This window comes from Nesoenas mayeri (genome assembly GCF_963082525.1).
Source record: "Nesoenas mayeri genome assembly, chromosome: 6".
NCBI classification, from domain to species: domain Eukaryota; kingdom Metazoa; phylum Chordata; class Aves; order Columbiformes; family Columbidae; genus Nesoenas; species Nesoenas mayeri.
In genome coordinates this window covers 23,376,821-23,393,510 of record NC_137545.1, presented here as the reverse complement: position 1 = coordinate 23,393,510, position 16,690 = coordinate 23,376,821, and the positions used below count along the sequence as shown (strand labels likewise).

The window sequence follows — 16,690 nt, the reverse complement described above, 5'->3', positions numbered from 1 at the left end:
ATTTCATTGTTTTTGGTTAGACTATCTACAGCTGTTACTCATGTCTTCCTGGTATTTAATCTAACATGCAGATAAGGTGGTCAAGATGATAAGTAGCCATTGTTTAAATAAAGCATGTGAACGCAATGATATTTCTATTGACTCTATATCTTTGTAAGAGAATTAGACACTCTTAATCTTCTTATAAGTCATGTTCCATTTTCAATCAGAAAATGACATCACCTGCAGTCTTCTGAAAAGCTGCTGGTGTACAGCTGGAGGCCAGCTTTGAACTGGATTTCTGCATGCTGGAACGGGAATACTACTGGTTAAACAAGATGTAGCCACTTGCTGCAGCTTATCCTTTCTGCTTCAGGAAAATGGGAACTTACTTTTCTTCACTTTTGCTTACCCAGCCAGATGTCACTGGTAGCAGAGAAAATAAGTTAGAAGCACGTGCTGGCCCCTGTTTGCTTTCCTGGCCAATGAGGCACTCAGGGTCTTGGCGTCCTGATTTCCACGGACAGCTGGAAGAGCAGCTCCTTGGCTACATCCCCTATCCTGCCAGTCTTACCTTGTTAAACATATGCTCTTCTTGTATGCATCCCTGCTTGTTTTTGCTGACATTTATGAGATTAGTATAGTGTGTCATTCACAAATCACGAGTGCCTAGCTTTAATTTTAATAGCTCCACATTGGTAACACTGATGACTGTCATTTGTGGCAGCATCTTGGAGGACTGTTTCTGTGTCGCATGGCAATAGGTCTCATTGTTTCTGTAAACAAAGCTTTTGTTTTTGCTGTCAGCTGTGTACAGACTAATATAAGAACCTTGTGTTCTTTCCTTCCAGTTTGTGTCTCAGTGTCTAACTTTTTTTCATATATATGTTGTCTTTGTAAAGTAAAATGGAAAAAATGGTAGTGCTTTCCTTGATTATTCTGTCCTAGTAGAAAGGGGAGGTCCATCCAAAAATGTTCTCTTTTTGGAAATGGCATTGCATTGTTATTTCCCCCTACTCTGTCCTGACATGAATTATAAGAAATACATAGTCACCCTTCCCACTCGCAATGTGTTCCTTTAATGGAAGCCCACAAGAAGGGGCGAAGTAAGGCCGATTTTTTTTGTCAAAAGTCTGTACAGCTGAGCAAAAATCCATCTTCTTAGTTTTTTTTCTGTGAGTGAGGAAGATAAAGCCAGTGTTCTACAAAATCTACTGCTCCAATGAATGACACAAAGATTTCTAGATAGAGAAAACAGTCACTCATGTAGATTTTTCGTTCTCCTCTTTCCTTCATGTTGAGGGGGCTGAGAGAGCTAAGGGTGCTTTTGGAGACCACTCTGTGTTTCAGTCTTCTATGACATGCCCCAAGGTTTTTCTTCATTGATGAGAGCATAGACACTGAGAGCTCTGCTTTTCTTCAGTAGAGGGCAGATGCTACTCAGATCCTCAAAGTAGAAGGGAGCTTGAATTGAGGAGCTTCAATAGTCTCCCTCGAAAATGAGTCAGGGCTGTACCCGATGTAGAACGTTTTGTAAAGGAGAAGTGTTCAGTTTCACAGAAGATGATTTCCCTACTGTGCATTTTTATGCCAAAGTTTAGGTATGTTTTGAGATACCTCAGAGGAAAAAGCTAATATTTACATTTCCAAGAAAGCTGAACTATAACCTGCTGGTTTTGATGAGCTGGGCCAGTCAACAAAGCAGTGTGGGAGGTGAGAGTTGGTATGATACATGTGATGGAATGTATGTTTCCAGATATCTCTCTCTTTACATTGATTATAGAAAAAAGTGCTATATAACACCTCGTACGTATCAAGAAGGGATTTTTCAGAATTGTCTCTGAGGTTATTTTTTTAAAATTATACATATTTTTTGGTGAAAGGAAATGCAAAATTCTAGATCTAGAAAGTTGTTTTCAGGTAAATGTTCAGGTAAAACATCAGGTAATGTTTTTGATTTAAATCTTAATTATCTTGGTTTTAAGGGAAGACTGCCATTAATTTTGTTCTACAAATTAGTTATCAGAAGGTTTGTAGAAAGAAAACATGGTTTTCCTTTATTCCTGCAATGAACTAGCACATGCTGATCTACAGTTGCTATTTTGTCCACTAATATGAAATCCCTGGCCCTGCTTCCTTGCTGGTAGATTTTTAGAAGTTCAGTGAGCACTGTAAATCGCCTGAAGAGTGGAAAATTCCCCTGTCACACAGATGCCCTTATCAGCAGCTACCAGATGGAGCTCTGAGCAGGCACATTATCAATGTTAAATTGCCTTTTCTGAGTAGAGGGGATTAAAGCGTTCCTTCAGAAATGGGTGGCATAGGCTGCAAATTCAGGGATAGCAATATTCTGAAATGTTACTATTTTAAAAGCATATGAAAGTATCTTAACAAACACTGCACATAAAAATGTATTATTCTTTCAAACCGATAAAACTAGAATTCTTAAAAAATAATTTGTTTTGCATAAAATAGTCATCCTATAGTTTCTTATTAAATATATGGGGGAGTGGGGTGTCCTTAGCTTAGATATATTATGTGCCTAAAATTCTAGAATAGATTTTCATACGCATTAAGTCACATTATATTGAACCTAAAATTGTTTGATATTTAGTTAAAGGACAAATAGGTTTAGGCTGAGCTTTGTAGTTTGGATTATATTAGCAAAATAACATTTTAGAATATGATTGTATAGTTATATTCCTTTATTTTAATTCATGGAATATATGTTGACTTACTAAAACAAACTCTCAGAGAACATAATGTAAATTGTTTGCTCAAAGACTTGGGGGTAAAAGATAATGCAATACTGAAACATCCAATTCCAAAATTAAACAAAGCTATCGAATTTGGCCTAAACAATTGGTGCCTAAGTATCAGGTTCCAATAATACTAAGCAAGCAAGCATCAGTGTGACACGGAGATTCAGTGGCACAACTCCTGTTTCATACTAATGAGCTGCAGTGAATACCAGCGTTTCATTCAGAATTAACCTCCAAGGCTTTTATTAACTAACTTATCTATAAAGGTCAGTGCTTCCATTATAATTTAGACTGTTTGCATACTTAGTTACTTGATGGCTTATCCATTGTACTATTTGTTTAGAGCAAAACAAAAGCCCTGCCGATGAAGAGAACACTTTTCAGACATATCTGATTGATTGAAATTTAGCCGATCTGTATATTGTCTTTTCAGATTTGCACATAAATTGACTTATTATCAATGAGTTGTGTGTGCATACAGAAAAAAAGCCTCAGAACTAACAATTTTTTATTCTTCAATCACAACTACAGCAGCTCTCTTAATATAGTACTTGGTAATCAAACCACTTTAAATCACATATGACAATAAATTGATAAAGTTTGTTTTATTCTGAGTCATAGTTTAGCAGTATCTCCCATTAAAGGTTAGTTCACAGCATTCTTTCATTTAGTATAGGCTGGGATTTTGTGGTGATTCTTGTGTCCGTAGAAGCTTGAACAATGCTGTTCCATTCAACAGTGTAATGTTCTTCTTGCAGAACAAACTTGGAACTTGAGCTGGTCCATCGAGGAGGCAATTTATGTTCAGGAGGTGCAAGCACAGCTGGGAAAAGATCATGTTTAAGTAAGTTTTCTGTTATGAGGTGCAATATAAATTCTTAGAATATTGAATAAAATTGTCTAGATTTTTCCTAACGTTTTCTAAATTATGTCAAGATTTTCTTTTATGAGCCTTTTTTACTGCCATAATGAGTCTTTGGCTTTTGTTGCAATTTGAGAGATCCGAAATGTAATTTGTACAAAATATTAATTACAGCTGTTCGTGTGTTGTGGGTATAATCTATTTAGAAATCAATTGTGGGACTATCCATGTAATATCTTTTTAAAATTTCCCATTTTTATTAGTAAAACTAGAAATATTTTAAGGGTAACTCAGCAAAGTGTTGTTTCACCTTCACTGTTGCTAGTAATAGGAAAGAAATTTGGTTTTCCTAGTGCTAATGTAGCTCATGACTAGGTCTCATACTTAGAAATCTGCAGCTACCTTGTCCTGTGTCTTTAATTTCCCTAGTTCTTTCTTTGACATGAGAGTTTTACAAATTTTCTTTGGTAAAAGCTCTTAAATCTTCATTGTTTTGAAACCTTTAATATTTGGCAAATAAAGCACTTTTGGTTGACAGAAGTGCTTTTTTGGTAACATGAAATCTAGTCTTTTACTGGAATATAAGCATTAGGAATGGACATTTTCTTTTGTCTGGAAAAATTGGAAAGCCTGCCAGAATACTACTACTACTAATAATAATAATGTTTGTTTAAATCAAGTTCATACATCATCAGGACAGATTCAGTAGTAAAAATGTCAGAAAGCTCGGGAACACCTCTGCCTTTTGGTACATGACTTGTGGGTGATGCTTTCCTCATCATTTGCAGTGATGAGCTGCCAAAGAAATCCCAGCACGTGCTATGCTGTCCACATCCGCTAGGATAAGAGCCTTCCATTCCTGCCAGGAGATGCAGTTCAATTGATTTCATTCATGTGTTGTGATTTGCGAGTAGTTTTAAATCCCACTGCACATTGTCTTCCCCTGCCATCATTATCTCCCTTTTACAGCAGAGCAAGAAAACTGTGTGTGTTAAAAGAACATTGCTAGATAACTGTTTGCAAATTTGAAGCTTTTAATAAAATCAAGGCTCTACAGATAACTTCTACTTGGATTACAATATATTAATTGTATGTTCACCTAGTAAGATATACACTTTCTATCTGAATTTTAGCAACGTAGTCAATGTGTTGCCTGTTTCACAGGTACGTTATTTGGAAGACTCTGATGAGCAGCTTGGGGTGGAGATTTCAGCTTAAAATTCTAAAGTCTTTGAAATAGTTAAAGTGAAAAAATTTATGATAAGAGTGTACCCCTGTTTTCACATGGCTTTACTAGCCATGTAAGATTTTTATAAGTTTAGAAGAATGTATGCAGGGAAGTAGCCTGTAATCTGTAAGGTTGTATTTTTATCCTACTGCTAGCTTTTCAAGGTCAAGACATTTCAGCTTCTTGGTATTATATTTTTTTCAAGATAAAAGTGGCATCAAGTACATTAATTATATCTTAAAACCCTGTGGAATTTTTGATGTCATATCAGTGTCAAATTTGCGTTGCATGTACCTATTTAAAACCTATATATACGTGTGTGTATATATATATAAATATATATACATATGTAAAGTAATGTTTTTTCTCATGGTGCTTTATCAGCAACTAATGTCAGTAAGTGCTGGAAGATTGTGACTTTGCAGAGAATCACAGAGTGCTGGGAATCTTCCTTGGTGTTCATCTATAGAGCTTCATTATTTCTATTTGAACTATATCAGTTGACACCAAGGGAGGAACTACCTCAAAGTAGTTTTTGTTTGATTGGGGTTTTTTAAGGAAAAAAAAAAAAAAAGAGAGAGAGAAAGAAAGACACAAAGTGCTTTGTATAATACAGGGTTTAATTTTTTTCTTATACTTACCACACCATCCCTTCAACCTCATCTTGCATAAAGAAGGGCTGTTACATACTTAGCACTTGGTTTTAAAAGGCAGCTATACCTTTTGTTGACAGCCAGTGGAAAGATCAGTCTGGATTTTTAATAACTATTCCTCAAGTCTTGAAATGCATGAAGAACACTGTAGTCATAGGAGGAATTTCTTTTTGGAGAACTACAAAATTGGAAATTATACATGAAGAATATCTCCACTAGAGAATTGTCTTATGCTGGATTGTTACTTCAACAAAACAAACAAACTTAAGTTCAGTTTAAATTCATATCTCATACCTGTTTTTCCAGCAATTTTACTGTTCTGTGTGTCTCAGAAAATGAACCAGTGTTCTCTGTTCAACACAATAAATTACTGGAACAAACTAAACTTAGAGAAAGTTGAAGATACTTATCACACTCGAAGTAGGGAAATCATCTTCTTAATAAGAAGCTTTAAGTAGGATTATGTCAACTATTCTTTTTAAAAATACATCTCAGTTTACAAAATTTAAAATATTTATGAAATAGATCACATTTTGGTAGCAGCAAATCATCTGTGCATCAGTTGTCTATATAAAGAGTAAAATAATCCAGTAAGGAAAACTTCATTTTAAATCCTTGTCATCAGACTAGTGTATGTATTTAAACAGAATAAATTATTGTCCCCATTATGTGATTTGGCTGTTTTCATGTACTTGCACACAAGAGCTTAATCTGGAATTGGGAGAGCATTTCTTATAATAGAAAATCATGTTGATGATTTTTTTGTTGTTGTTGTTTTTAACATAAGATTTCTTGACTCATTGTTTCTACTTATAATACATTGCATATTATTTGTTTACTATTTTTCTTTCTTAAACTGTTTTGTAATCTTGGTATTGAGTGTGTCACACATGGCAATAGTGCTTTTTCCTTAGGCAGTTGCGTTACTTTAAGGATTCTAGTGCATCTTTCTGATGAAGGGGTAGGGACAGCATTTAACTGCAATGCACCTGCTTTCGTTCACACTTCTGGGTGAAATGGTAAATTTTCTTGTTTAGGTCTAAATCAGCCATATTGCTGGTTGTAGTTTCTGCTTTGCACTTCAGAAAAATTGAAGAAGGCACTTAAAGCTTTCAGGTGAAAGGTACTATGTCTGTGAATGTGCTGTTGCTTTAAACAGCATGGAGACATAAATGTCATCTATTAATTGTTAAAACGTTCACACGCTGGTTGTGTTCTGTATTGGTTTTGTAAAATGGTTATGTAGCAAACTAGTCGTGTTTAATCTTGCATTAAAATGGACTCATTTTTAATATAAGGTAGTGGCATTCTTCTGGAACAGACCTGTATGGTACTACCATTCAGTGTTATGGTATTTAGTATTGGATGTTAGGCTAAATATGACTAGTGGGAGCAGAATTACTTTTCCATATACAGCAGGATTTGTTTTAACTAAACCATTACATGATTATATGAGTTTTCTTCAGTGCCCCTTCCATATTGATGCATTTAGAGATAAAAAATTGTACTTCATTAGATAAATATTCTAGAATAGATTTTATTTTCTTTCCATAATGATTTCTTTTTCCAAGAGGTAATCCTGTTTTTAAAGTTTCACTTAAAACGTACCTTCAACTTCTTCATTGTCCTATGCAGTGAGGAAAGAATGATTTTAAAAATCCATACCATATCTAGAACTTGAAGACTATTTTGTTAAAGTCTTGCGTGCACAGGATTGAAATGGCTTTTGTTTTTTGAATGTCATTCATATCAGGTCCAGCAGAAGTATTCTAAAATATATTTGGTTTTCTTATGCGCGAGGTAATGAGGTGTCTCTCTTGTGATTAAGCACACCGCTCTGTATTAGTCTTGTAACAACTGTGAAGTTGGGTGATTAGATATTGCAGAAAACAGAATGTGTTGTCCCAGGTGAGCTGCTACAGCCAGAAGCGTCAACGAGGATGGTGGGAACAAACAGGTCAAGAGCTGTTTCAGTAGCTCGCACCAGCAGGGCAGCTGCTCTTGGGAAGTAAAATTAAGAATGATTAATGTAGCTGTTAGTGTTGGTGATTGAGTCTGTGTAAGAAGACTGATGAAGAAAATTTGGCTGTAAAATTGCCATTTCAAGGTTTAAATTTTTGTATGTGTGTTTGCATGAGTGTGTGTTACTGAAGAGTATCCAACCAAAAATGGAAATAGAGCCTTCTTAAAAATCAAGTCCTATTTTAAGGACCTTATTACACTTTTAGAGTCTGTGGCCTTGAAAATCTTCTTGGGTTTAGGGGATAATGATGATATATAACAATTGTACAGGTCTTACTTCTCTCTTTTATAAAGTATAAGAGATCTGATGTTTAGCTTTTTGTTTTCAATGTTATCATATTTGTAGAACAGCTTCAGAACATAATATTATAAGGCTGAATAATTAAGACTTCTCTGAATGACCTTTGTATCTTTAACTTGAATAAATGTTATAATCTAGTCTTTTCTTCCTTTAAACTTTTAAATAGTTGTTCTTTCTTTCTGGCTGCTTTCTTCTCTCTTTTTTTTTTTTTTTTTTTTCCATTTTTCCCTTTGTAATAAGGATAGGATTAGGGTTTGTTTGGGAAGCTTTAAATATTCTATCACCTTGTCCTCTGGCTTCAGTTTCCCTGTATAGCAACTTCTTATCCATATGCTTCCCACAGATAGCAGAGTCTGCCATTTCAGCATGAGCTGCATTAATTGGAAAGGCTGTTAATTTACAAGTGGACATCAAAGAAGTATTTAAGACTTGTGTAAACTCACCTTAAAAATATTTGCAGCACCTTCATAACTTCTGTGATGGTTCTAACCATTGAGAAATGGTATTGTTCCATTGTTTCTTTTTTTCTCCTTTCTCTTTTTTGCTCTCTTCTCCTTTTTTTCTCTTTTCTCCTTTCTTCTTTTTTCTCCTCTTCTTCATTTGAAGTCTGTGTTTTGCATTTGTAGATGGCTCAGCAGTGTTATCTGTCTTGATTATAATGTTAGTATCAATTTAATCTGTGCTTTCAGTGTTCATGTCAGCACAGCAAGTCACCTTGACATGATGTGTTTTCTAAGCTCTTCCTGCCCTCTCCATATCATTTTTTCAATCACATTGATAGTCGTGGCTGTCTCCATTTTATCAGTATTGCCAGTGATACTTGGAAACACTAAGTATGGTTTGTTCCCATAGGAAGAATTAATAATTGCTCAGTTGCAACTGTTTCCCTCTTGTAATCTAATAATGTGAATATGGTTGCAAAGATTCCTACCAAGCTCACTGCAGCCACTGAAAATCAGAAAGATAAAAGTAGTTTTCAGGAATGCTGTTTGCCTTGGAACAGTGGGTTTCCATGGTTGATTGGTTTGGTTTGGTTTGGGCTTTTTGGTTTGGTTTTGTGGAGTTTTTTTTGTATAATTTTTTAATGAGGAGCTGGCAATCTGCAGATCTTTGGTGCCCATCCATTCACCCTAACTTTGAAAAGGCGGTTTTTCTCACCAACAGATGATCATAACTATTTCCTAGAAAGCTTGGTATGGTGTTCATTCCTAGTCTGGGAGAGAAAAAGGTAGATAGTTAGAATTCTATTGCTAAAGTTGATTTTATACACCGCTACATTTGATGTTGAGGATAATTAGCTGCTTCATCAACAATTAAGGCTTAAGATTTTGTAAAGACTGTTCATGTCTTAATGCCTTAATAAGCTTTTCCTGATCTTCACATTTTTTTTTCTTCATTGATTCCAATCTACTGGATCAGTGATGAATGAGAAGATGCTGTCAGCAGGTTTTTGCAGCTGCTGTTGCTAAGTGGACTATATAAAGCTCTACAAGGAGAAAAATGAATCCTCAGTCTCCTTATTAACTATCACTTCCCATCTGGTTGCATCAAATGCTTTTTGTTATAATCTACATTCTTCCTGATAGTCCCAGCAGGCTTTGGGAGAAGGAGGGCACGAGGTCTCTAGTCTGGTAAAATCTTCACACAGCAGTTGAGACAAGGATGTTTTCCATCCCACTTGCAGTGATTGCTGTGTCACTGTGTTTTGTGATCTTTCGACATTGTAAATATGAATACTAATCACTTGAATGAAAAAAGACTGGTTCAAAAGAGCAAAGTAGAGATTTTCATGACCACGGTATGTTATTTATGTCCTTCTAAAACATAAATATGAGAGATACTGGGCAATAAACACGTCATCCAGACTTCTGCAATCAAAATAAAGTCAGCTAATTCCTTAGTTTTCTTTGTCATCGTTATCTCAGCACATTGCTATACATTGCAGAAGTGGAATTAATAGCGGAAAAAAAAATGGTAACTCTACTTTCAACTTTAAATTGAGAGTTTACAGTTCAGAGACTGGAAGAAAGATAGAAGAAGAAAAGGCATCAAAACTCAAGTAGAAATTTGAGATCACTTTGGCAAAGACTAAACCAGGATTACTAGTGAAACCAAAACTTAAATGTGCGTGGAACCTCCTGGATCACTCGTTTTTGTCAGTTCAGTACAGCACTTTTTGTAAGTTCTGCTGTTCATCTATCAAATCCCTATCTGGTCGTGTCTCTGAATCTAGTCATCTTTTGTGCTGTGCATACTATGCTAGACATGAAAAGAGCGGTGAAATCTCCTTTATCTACTCCTGTTCTATGCACTTTGGCATAGCAGAAGATTTTTGAGAGCTTTGTCAAGATCTGTAAAATCGGTGTGCATTAATACTGGAAATATTAAAGAAGGCATCTGCAGGTGCTAGTGTAGGCAGTGTGGATCTGTAGACAAAATACCAGTTTTCTTTAGTTTTTTATGAGAGGAACAGCGTTAGAACATTTTCTCGAAGAGCTTCAGTCCCAGTGCAAAGACAGGCTCTTCTCCTTTGAGCTGCTCTTTTCAAAGGGCCAATTCCAACTGAGTTCATTGCTCCTCTCTCACAACAGGATAACCCTGAGGAGTAGAGCTGGTGTAGGAAGAGTTGAAAAGAATGTGTACTAAGATCAGCAGTGTATGGAAAAAGTAGATTTATTTTCTTAATTTTTAGAAATACAATTAGAAGGGCTAATATGAAGTAAAGTTAAAGCTAATGTCTAACTGGTGATCTAAATGATTCTATTAGTGTTTTATATAAGCTGTACTTGTGTTCTGTGAAAAACAAAGGCCATCTAAATAAGCTGGGAGAATTGAGGCAGTGCTGGTTCAATGTAGGCAACATTTGAGTCATGAGAACATGTTTTGAAGCCAGTAATAATCTTGCCCACTTAAATGCCTAAATCTTGCATCCTGCCAGGCCCCTGATGACTTGCATCCATAGGTTATATTGTGCATTAAAATGCTGGGATTTTTTAAAATATTTATTCAATTTCACTGGGTCCAGCCTGTCTCAAATATTATGAAGTTATTAGGAGAGGAGGACCATATTTAAATTATTTTCAGTTTATTTCTCATAACTTGTTATGAATAAACCTCTAATTCTCATTTTATTGTGACTTCATAATTATAATCCTCAAGTTTTGCCACTGCTGTGCTTTCTAAAATTAATATTCTTCTGCCAAGTTTTGTTGAGAATGTTATTTTGGAGACTCTGAGCTACAGCCAGATCCTGTCCACACCTTACAAAGGTGGGTTGTCCTGGAGACAGTTTGCCATCAGTTATGCTGTGACCAGTGCAGGGGTTTGGGATGCCTGGTGGCCTTTGTTTCCATTCTTCACCAGACTAGGCAAGGTAGTTGGTTGTGGGCCCTTGTCGTGTTAATGTCTTGCTGCTACTTGTTTCTTGTGGGGTTTGTGTTGTTTTAAAGTGTATTTTAAAGCTTGAAAGAGGGGTATGAGGAAATGGGAGGATATTCTGCATGCTTGTGTTTTGGAAAGATGCATTCACACAAACGCACAGGCAAAAAACGCTCTGATATTCATTTGTCCCAAGGCAGATTTCTGCTAGTCCCTCAAGCCTAAGAAAGTGGTCAAGCACCAAGCAGTAAGAAGTTGCCAGTTCCAGGTTTTTGGTGCTCTGGGGTTTTCCTTGGCTTTTTCTAATATTCCATAATCATAGTAAATTTGCGGTAAAGCAGTTGGAGTCACTGTGGTGTGGAGCAGAAGAATGTGAAGAAATTAAACCTTTGTTTCTTCCTCTGATTAGTCCTTAGTTTTTGCTGATTGTTGCCAATCTTGTCAGAAAGATGAGGACGGATCAGAGCTCAGCGTGGCTGCCGTGGGAGGCAGCAGCTGCCAGACCCATGTTCCTGGGGGACCAGTGCTGCTCCTTGCTTGCCCTGGCTCTAGAACCAAGCCTGGCTACACCGCCTTGGCTGAAAGTCAATTAACAAAAAATATTTCATAAAAAATCATTGTTATCATATCTTATTACCTACTTCCTAGCTTTACGTTTGCATGCTAAACACATTTTCTTGTGAAGGCGTGATAGCTGCCTTCACAGACAAAAAAAATACTGTTTTACAAGACTGCTAAACTCAATATTTTTTGTTCAGATTCAGTCAATGTTAGAATGTATCTTGATTCCATAAATGTTACACACTTAGAGATTAGAAATAAATTCTCCAGTGCAAGAATTTGATGCTTGCCTGCCTAATTTCGTATTAGTAAAAGCTCAGGAAAATAACCGTTGAAGGAACAGAGTGTTAATTAATTATGTAAAGCTTTTCTTTTTTTCTTTTAAAATAGTTACCCATTTCTGTTTCAGGCGAGGAGCAGTTCAGAAAAAAAATTCCATTCCTTTTAGTGGCAGAGAGGCAAGAGGGAAGGAACACAAATACTTTTTAAGGGGTTTCATTAAAAATAAAACCATACTGGCATTTTTTTAAATTATTTTGATGAGATATCAGTATATTTTCAGGGTTTTGAAGTTGGTCAGCAAAGCAGTGTTTTGCTAGAATCTCTTGCCAGGAGAAAAAATGACTGATTTTGTCCTCATTGACTGTTTTTATTCAGCAAGCAGGTGACAGCAATCATTTCCAATGCCATCTACATCTCCAATTATTTTACAAACCCCAGGAGCTAATTACAGCCCTCAGGCTCTGGCAGTCAGCTGACTTCATCATGCAACGTTTTTGGCCATTGCATACCTCTGACTAATTGTCTATTTATGGAAAATAAATTAATAGCTGCTATTTCTACTTAAAAGAGAGGACCTGTGAGTGAGTGTGTAGGTTGAGCAAGTGGGTTGTAGAGAGAGAGGAGAGAGATTATGAGAGTAGGAAGCAAAGGGGTCAACTGAAAGCATAAAAGAGGGGAGTGGGGGGAAGAGGAATTTAAAATGAAAGGGAAAAAGGCAGCAGTGTCCCAGAAAATTGAGCAGGAGGAAGAAACATGGCAGCAAATAGCAAGATACAGTGTGATAAGAGGAAAAAAGTGAGAAAAATCATGGGAAACAGTATTTTAAAATATGATTGTAGTATAAACCTATGAAGATAGAGACGTTATTTCTAATCTGTAACTGTATTATAGACACAGAAAAAGAAATTAAATCTGAGATTCTTGTTGCAAATGCCTCTCTGAAAACGCTGTCAACAGAGATGGTGCCTACTGCCTTAGATTGCTTAAGAGAAGAAAGGATTAGATGTTATCTTTATTTGTATTGGTCATATGATTCATAGAGAAATGAAAACTGTGCATTTTAATATCGGATACTAGAATAATGTACATAAATAATAAACCAAGCATCCTTGGTTCAAACGGTTCTAGAAGTGTTTTGCAAATGATATTTTTGATGCAGTAGATATACAGAACATTTTAAATTGAGTATCCACAAACTTTGCCTGCAGCTTGTGTAGATAAATCTTTGCTGTTATAAAGACTGTTGCAACTTCAGTGTCATTGTGATGTGGTCCAACATTTCCTTTTTTTTCTCTCTGAATATTTACCTACAAAATAACCTTATGAAGGCAGATGGAATAATAACCTTTTAAGGATGACAAACCAAAGGGATCCTGCTATAGGCCGGAACTTCTGGCAACTTTAGGTTAATTTCAAATATGTTGTTCACAGAACTCAGCTGTGAGAGAGAGGAATAAAAGCTGTGTGAGAAGTGTATCAGTCTCTGTTTAGAAGAGATGTTGAGTAAATCACAGCTTCTGGCATAAACTGGAGAGGGAAGTGAAGGGGGCGTGGAACCATAGAAACATAACAGCATATGAAACAGGATTTTAAAAAATACCTATAATTAAGCATGTGGAACTGTTGTTTTAGCGAGCACAAAAACAACTGAGTTCTCTTTGAAGCCTTCTAGATAGCCTTTCTGTTTCAGAATTTCAGGAGATAAAACAATATTTTTTTTGCAAACATGCATGTGTTCACAGCCTTCTATTGAAACTTTACTTATCTTCAAAACCTTAAAAAAAATAAATTTAAAAATATGCTTGTTAGGCTTCCAGCTTATTTGGAATGAGATGGCAGACTTTTCAGGATCTTGTAAAGCAAAGGGTGGCAACTTAATGTAAAATATTTAATATTTATTGTACTTAATCATCATCAATCTGTCTTCTTTACCTTTCAGATCAGCTGTTTCACGTGTTGGCCATGCACATGCGCCTCTACAGTATAGACTCCGCGTACAATCCTTGGAGAAAACTCACCCAGCTGATGCAGGATAAAAATTCAGAGCAAGTATTTTAATTTACCCAATATCACTTTTACCTTGTGAAAGAAACATCTTAGCATTGGGACTTCGGGTAACTTTCTGTCTTAATTTAAATTCTCTGTGAGGTAGGCTGGTGAACCTAAAATCTAAAAATTGTATGTATTTGTAAAAATAAATTTTCAAATTTCTTTTACATAAAGTCTGACACATTCCAGTTTTGAGTTGAAGCTTAAATATATCCCTTGTAAGCTTAAGCACATGCAAATCTAATAGGATTGGGTAAGTGGATAAGTGCACTTCTCTTCTTGGTACAGATGCTAGACAAAATTTACATTGAGATTAAATGTATAAATAGGTTATTGAAAGTTGGGCAGTGGCTAACAGCTGTTACAGAAATAACATAAGTAGGCCTGATATATCACAAAATTGCTGGGATTGGAAGGGACTTCTGGAGATCATCTGGTCCAACCCACCTGCTAAAGCAGGTTCACCTGGAGCAGGTTGCACAGGAATGTGTCCAGGCAGTTTTTGAATGTCTCCAGAGAAGGAGACTCAAATAATACTATTTGAAGCTAAAAATTTTCATCATGCTTCTTACTTTAAACAAGTTATTTACCCGAGTTTGCTTTGAAAACATTAACCTTATATACACAGCTGTACAAGTATTAACAATATAATAAACAGAGTCATGCATCTGTGTTCCGCAAGGACTCATCTCCCTACTTGACTTAAGACCCGTCACTTTTCAGACTTTACCTTAATGGTCAAAAGAAAAGTTTCTTGCCTAAAACTAGAGGATTATTTTTCCTCAGACGAGGAAAACAGTAATTTCTCCTCTTTGCACACTGAACATCTTCATAGCTCGGGTCTCCACTTTGTAGGTTGCAGTAGTGTTGAAAATACTGAGGTTTTTTAGTGCCCATCCATCTGTGTGTATTTGTCAGTGTGTTTCTTGGAGCGTGAGGTGCAAAGCATCATGGGTTTTCAAAAATTCATCTGTGATAGTGATGCCACAATCCTAATCTGCACATCAGGAAAAATTATAATATTAAAACATTTGTGCTTCTCATTTAAGATTTTACTGTTTGCCCTCTTGGACACACAGGTCTTTTTTTGCAATCAGCATTATGTTATTGTAGTAATTAGACTAGACGAACAGCTTAGTTTATAAACTAAAAACAGAACAAAGCATCAAGAATTTTATAACCTGAAAACCTATGTTATTCAGCGTGTATTCAGACCCCTTTGAGAGTATGTATTTGTGTGATTCTGCCCTAACCGAGACTCAGCAGTGGAACAAGGTTAATAAATGTGGTCTGTAGTCGAGTGAGTTATACCAAGCAAAATTCAGACCATGTTGATGGGTTGTTGGGAGTCAGAGTGGCTGTGGGACTGACTATGAACTTCTTATTTTGAGCTTTGAAGAGTTTGCTGGCTTTGGAAGCAGCTGTTAACAGAGGGGCTGCTTTTTCTGCACATGCAACTTTTTTTTGCACATGCAGACTGGATGGAATTCACCATGCATTGGTCATAGCAAGGTTAGATTGGTGCCATTTAGATTCCACTAGGCAACTTTGAATCACTTTGAAATGAACAGTCCTGTAGACCATAAGGGCTTGCTTTGCAGGAGGTGTTGCATGTTGGGAGTGCATTTGAGCAGTTCTTGTGTTTTCTGCACTGGTTTTCAAGCTTTCTTGGTAGATTTGCTGGTGTTGGTTTGGGACTAAGTCCCAAATGGTTTAGGAAGCAATAACTGAGAGATCATCCATTTTGCCATGACCTAGTTTACTGCTGCGATGTACAGATACAATCAAGCTGGAATATTTTTGCTCACTCTTTGGAATGTTTTTCCCAAGCTGGAATATTTTTGCTCACTCCTTGGAATGTTTTTCCTACCTGAGTCTGCAGGCCCCAGAAGCTGCAGAGGAGGCACCTTGAGGACATGTTTTTAATGTATAAATTAAAGTAGAAGGTGTATATCTGTAATTATATTTTAGACATTTGAAGTAGTAGTTTGACTTGAAGATGGCATTCATATGATTGGTGTGTATGATCTCACTGCGCACTTCCTAGAGTCACACAGCCTTTTGAGAAATCCAGAATAGCAGATATTTTCAGGTACAGGAAAGAGTGCTCACAGCAATTAGGAAGTGATACACTGCTGTAAACTGAAGAAGATTAAGAGAGTGATGGAGAGATACCAGTGTAGATTTCAGATGTGGATAGTACTCTGCCATTTTGATGGTAACCAAGTAACCTGAATCATCAACCTGACCGGTATGTGAGACTTCAAGTAAAGACTTGTAGAAAAATAATGTCAATGAGAGGGAAAGATCTATATTAACTGACTATATTACTGTGAGTCCAAACAATTTAACATCAGGAAAATCACAGGAGCAAAATAACTTTAAACCAACATGGTATATTTTTATATTTAATTTTTACTTTATTATTTCAGTTGAAAGCAGTTTTCCAGAGAAGTTAGTTGCGTGTTTATTTATTTAAAAAAATAATATTAAAAACTAAAAATGAAAATAATATATAGGATACAAGTGCCTTTGCATTATTTTTTCACCCTTATTTAATTGTAATTACTATTTAAATGTATAAATATTTACAATTAAAACTGCCCAGGTATA

The 16,690-nt window shown here is 36.0% G+C and overlaps 1 protein-coding gene across 1 annotated transcript in view; it reads left to right on the top strand.

Annotated features, from left to right (window-relative positions):
* Positions 1 to 16,690, top strand: part of UBR3 (ubiquitin protein ligase E3 component n-recognin 3) — a 120,038-nt gene that overhangs the window by 79,651 nt on the left and 23,697 nt on the right. The window contains exons 30-31 of the mRNA XM_080346430.1: positions 3,500 to 3,585; positions 13,968 to 14,073. Of these exons, the coding sequence (XP_080202556.1) occupies positions 3,500 to 3,585; positions 13,968 to 14,073 (192 nt within the window). The remainder of the gene's footprint in view (positions 1 to 3,499; positions 3,586 to 13,967; positions 14,074 to 16,690) is intronic.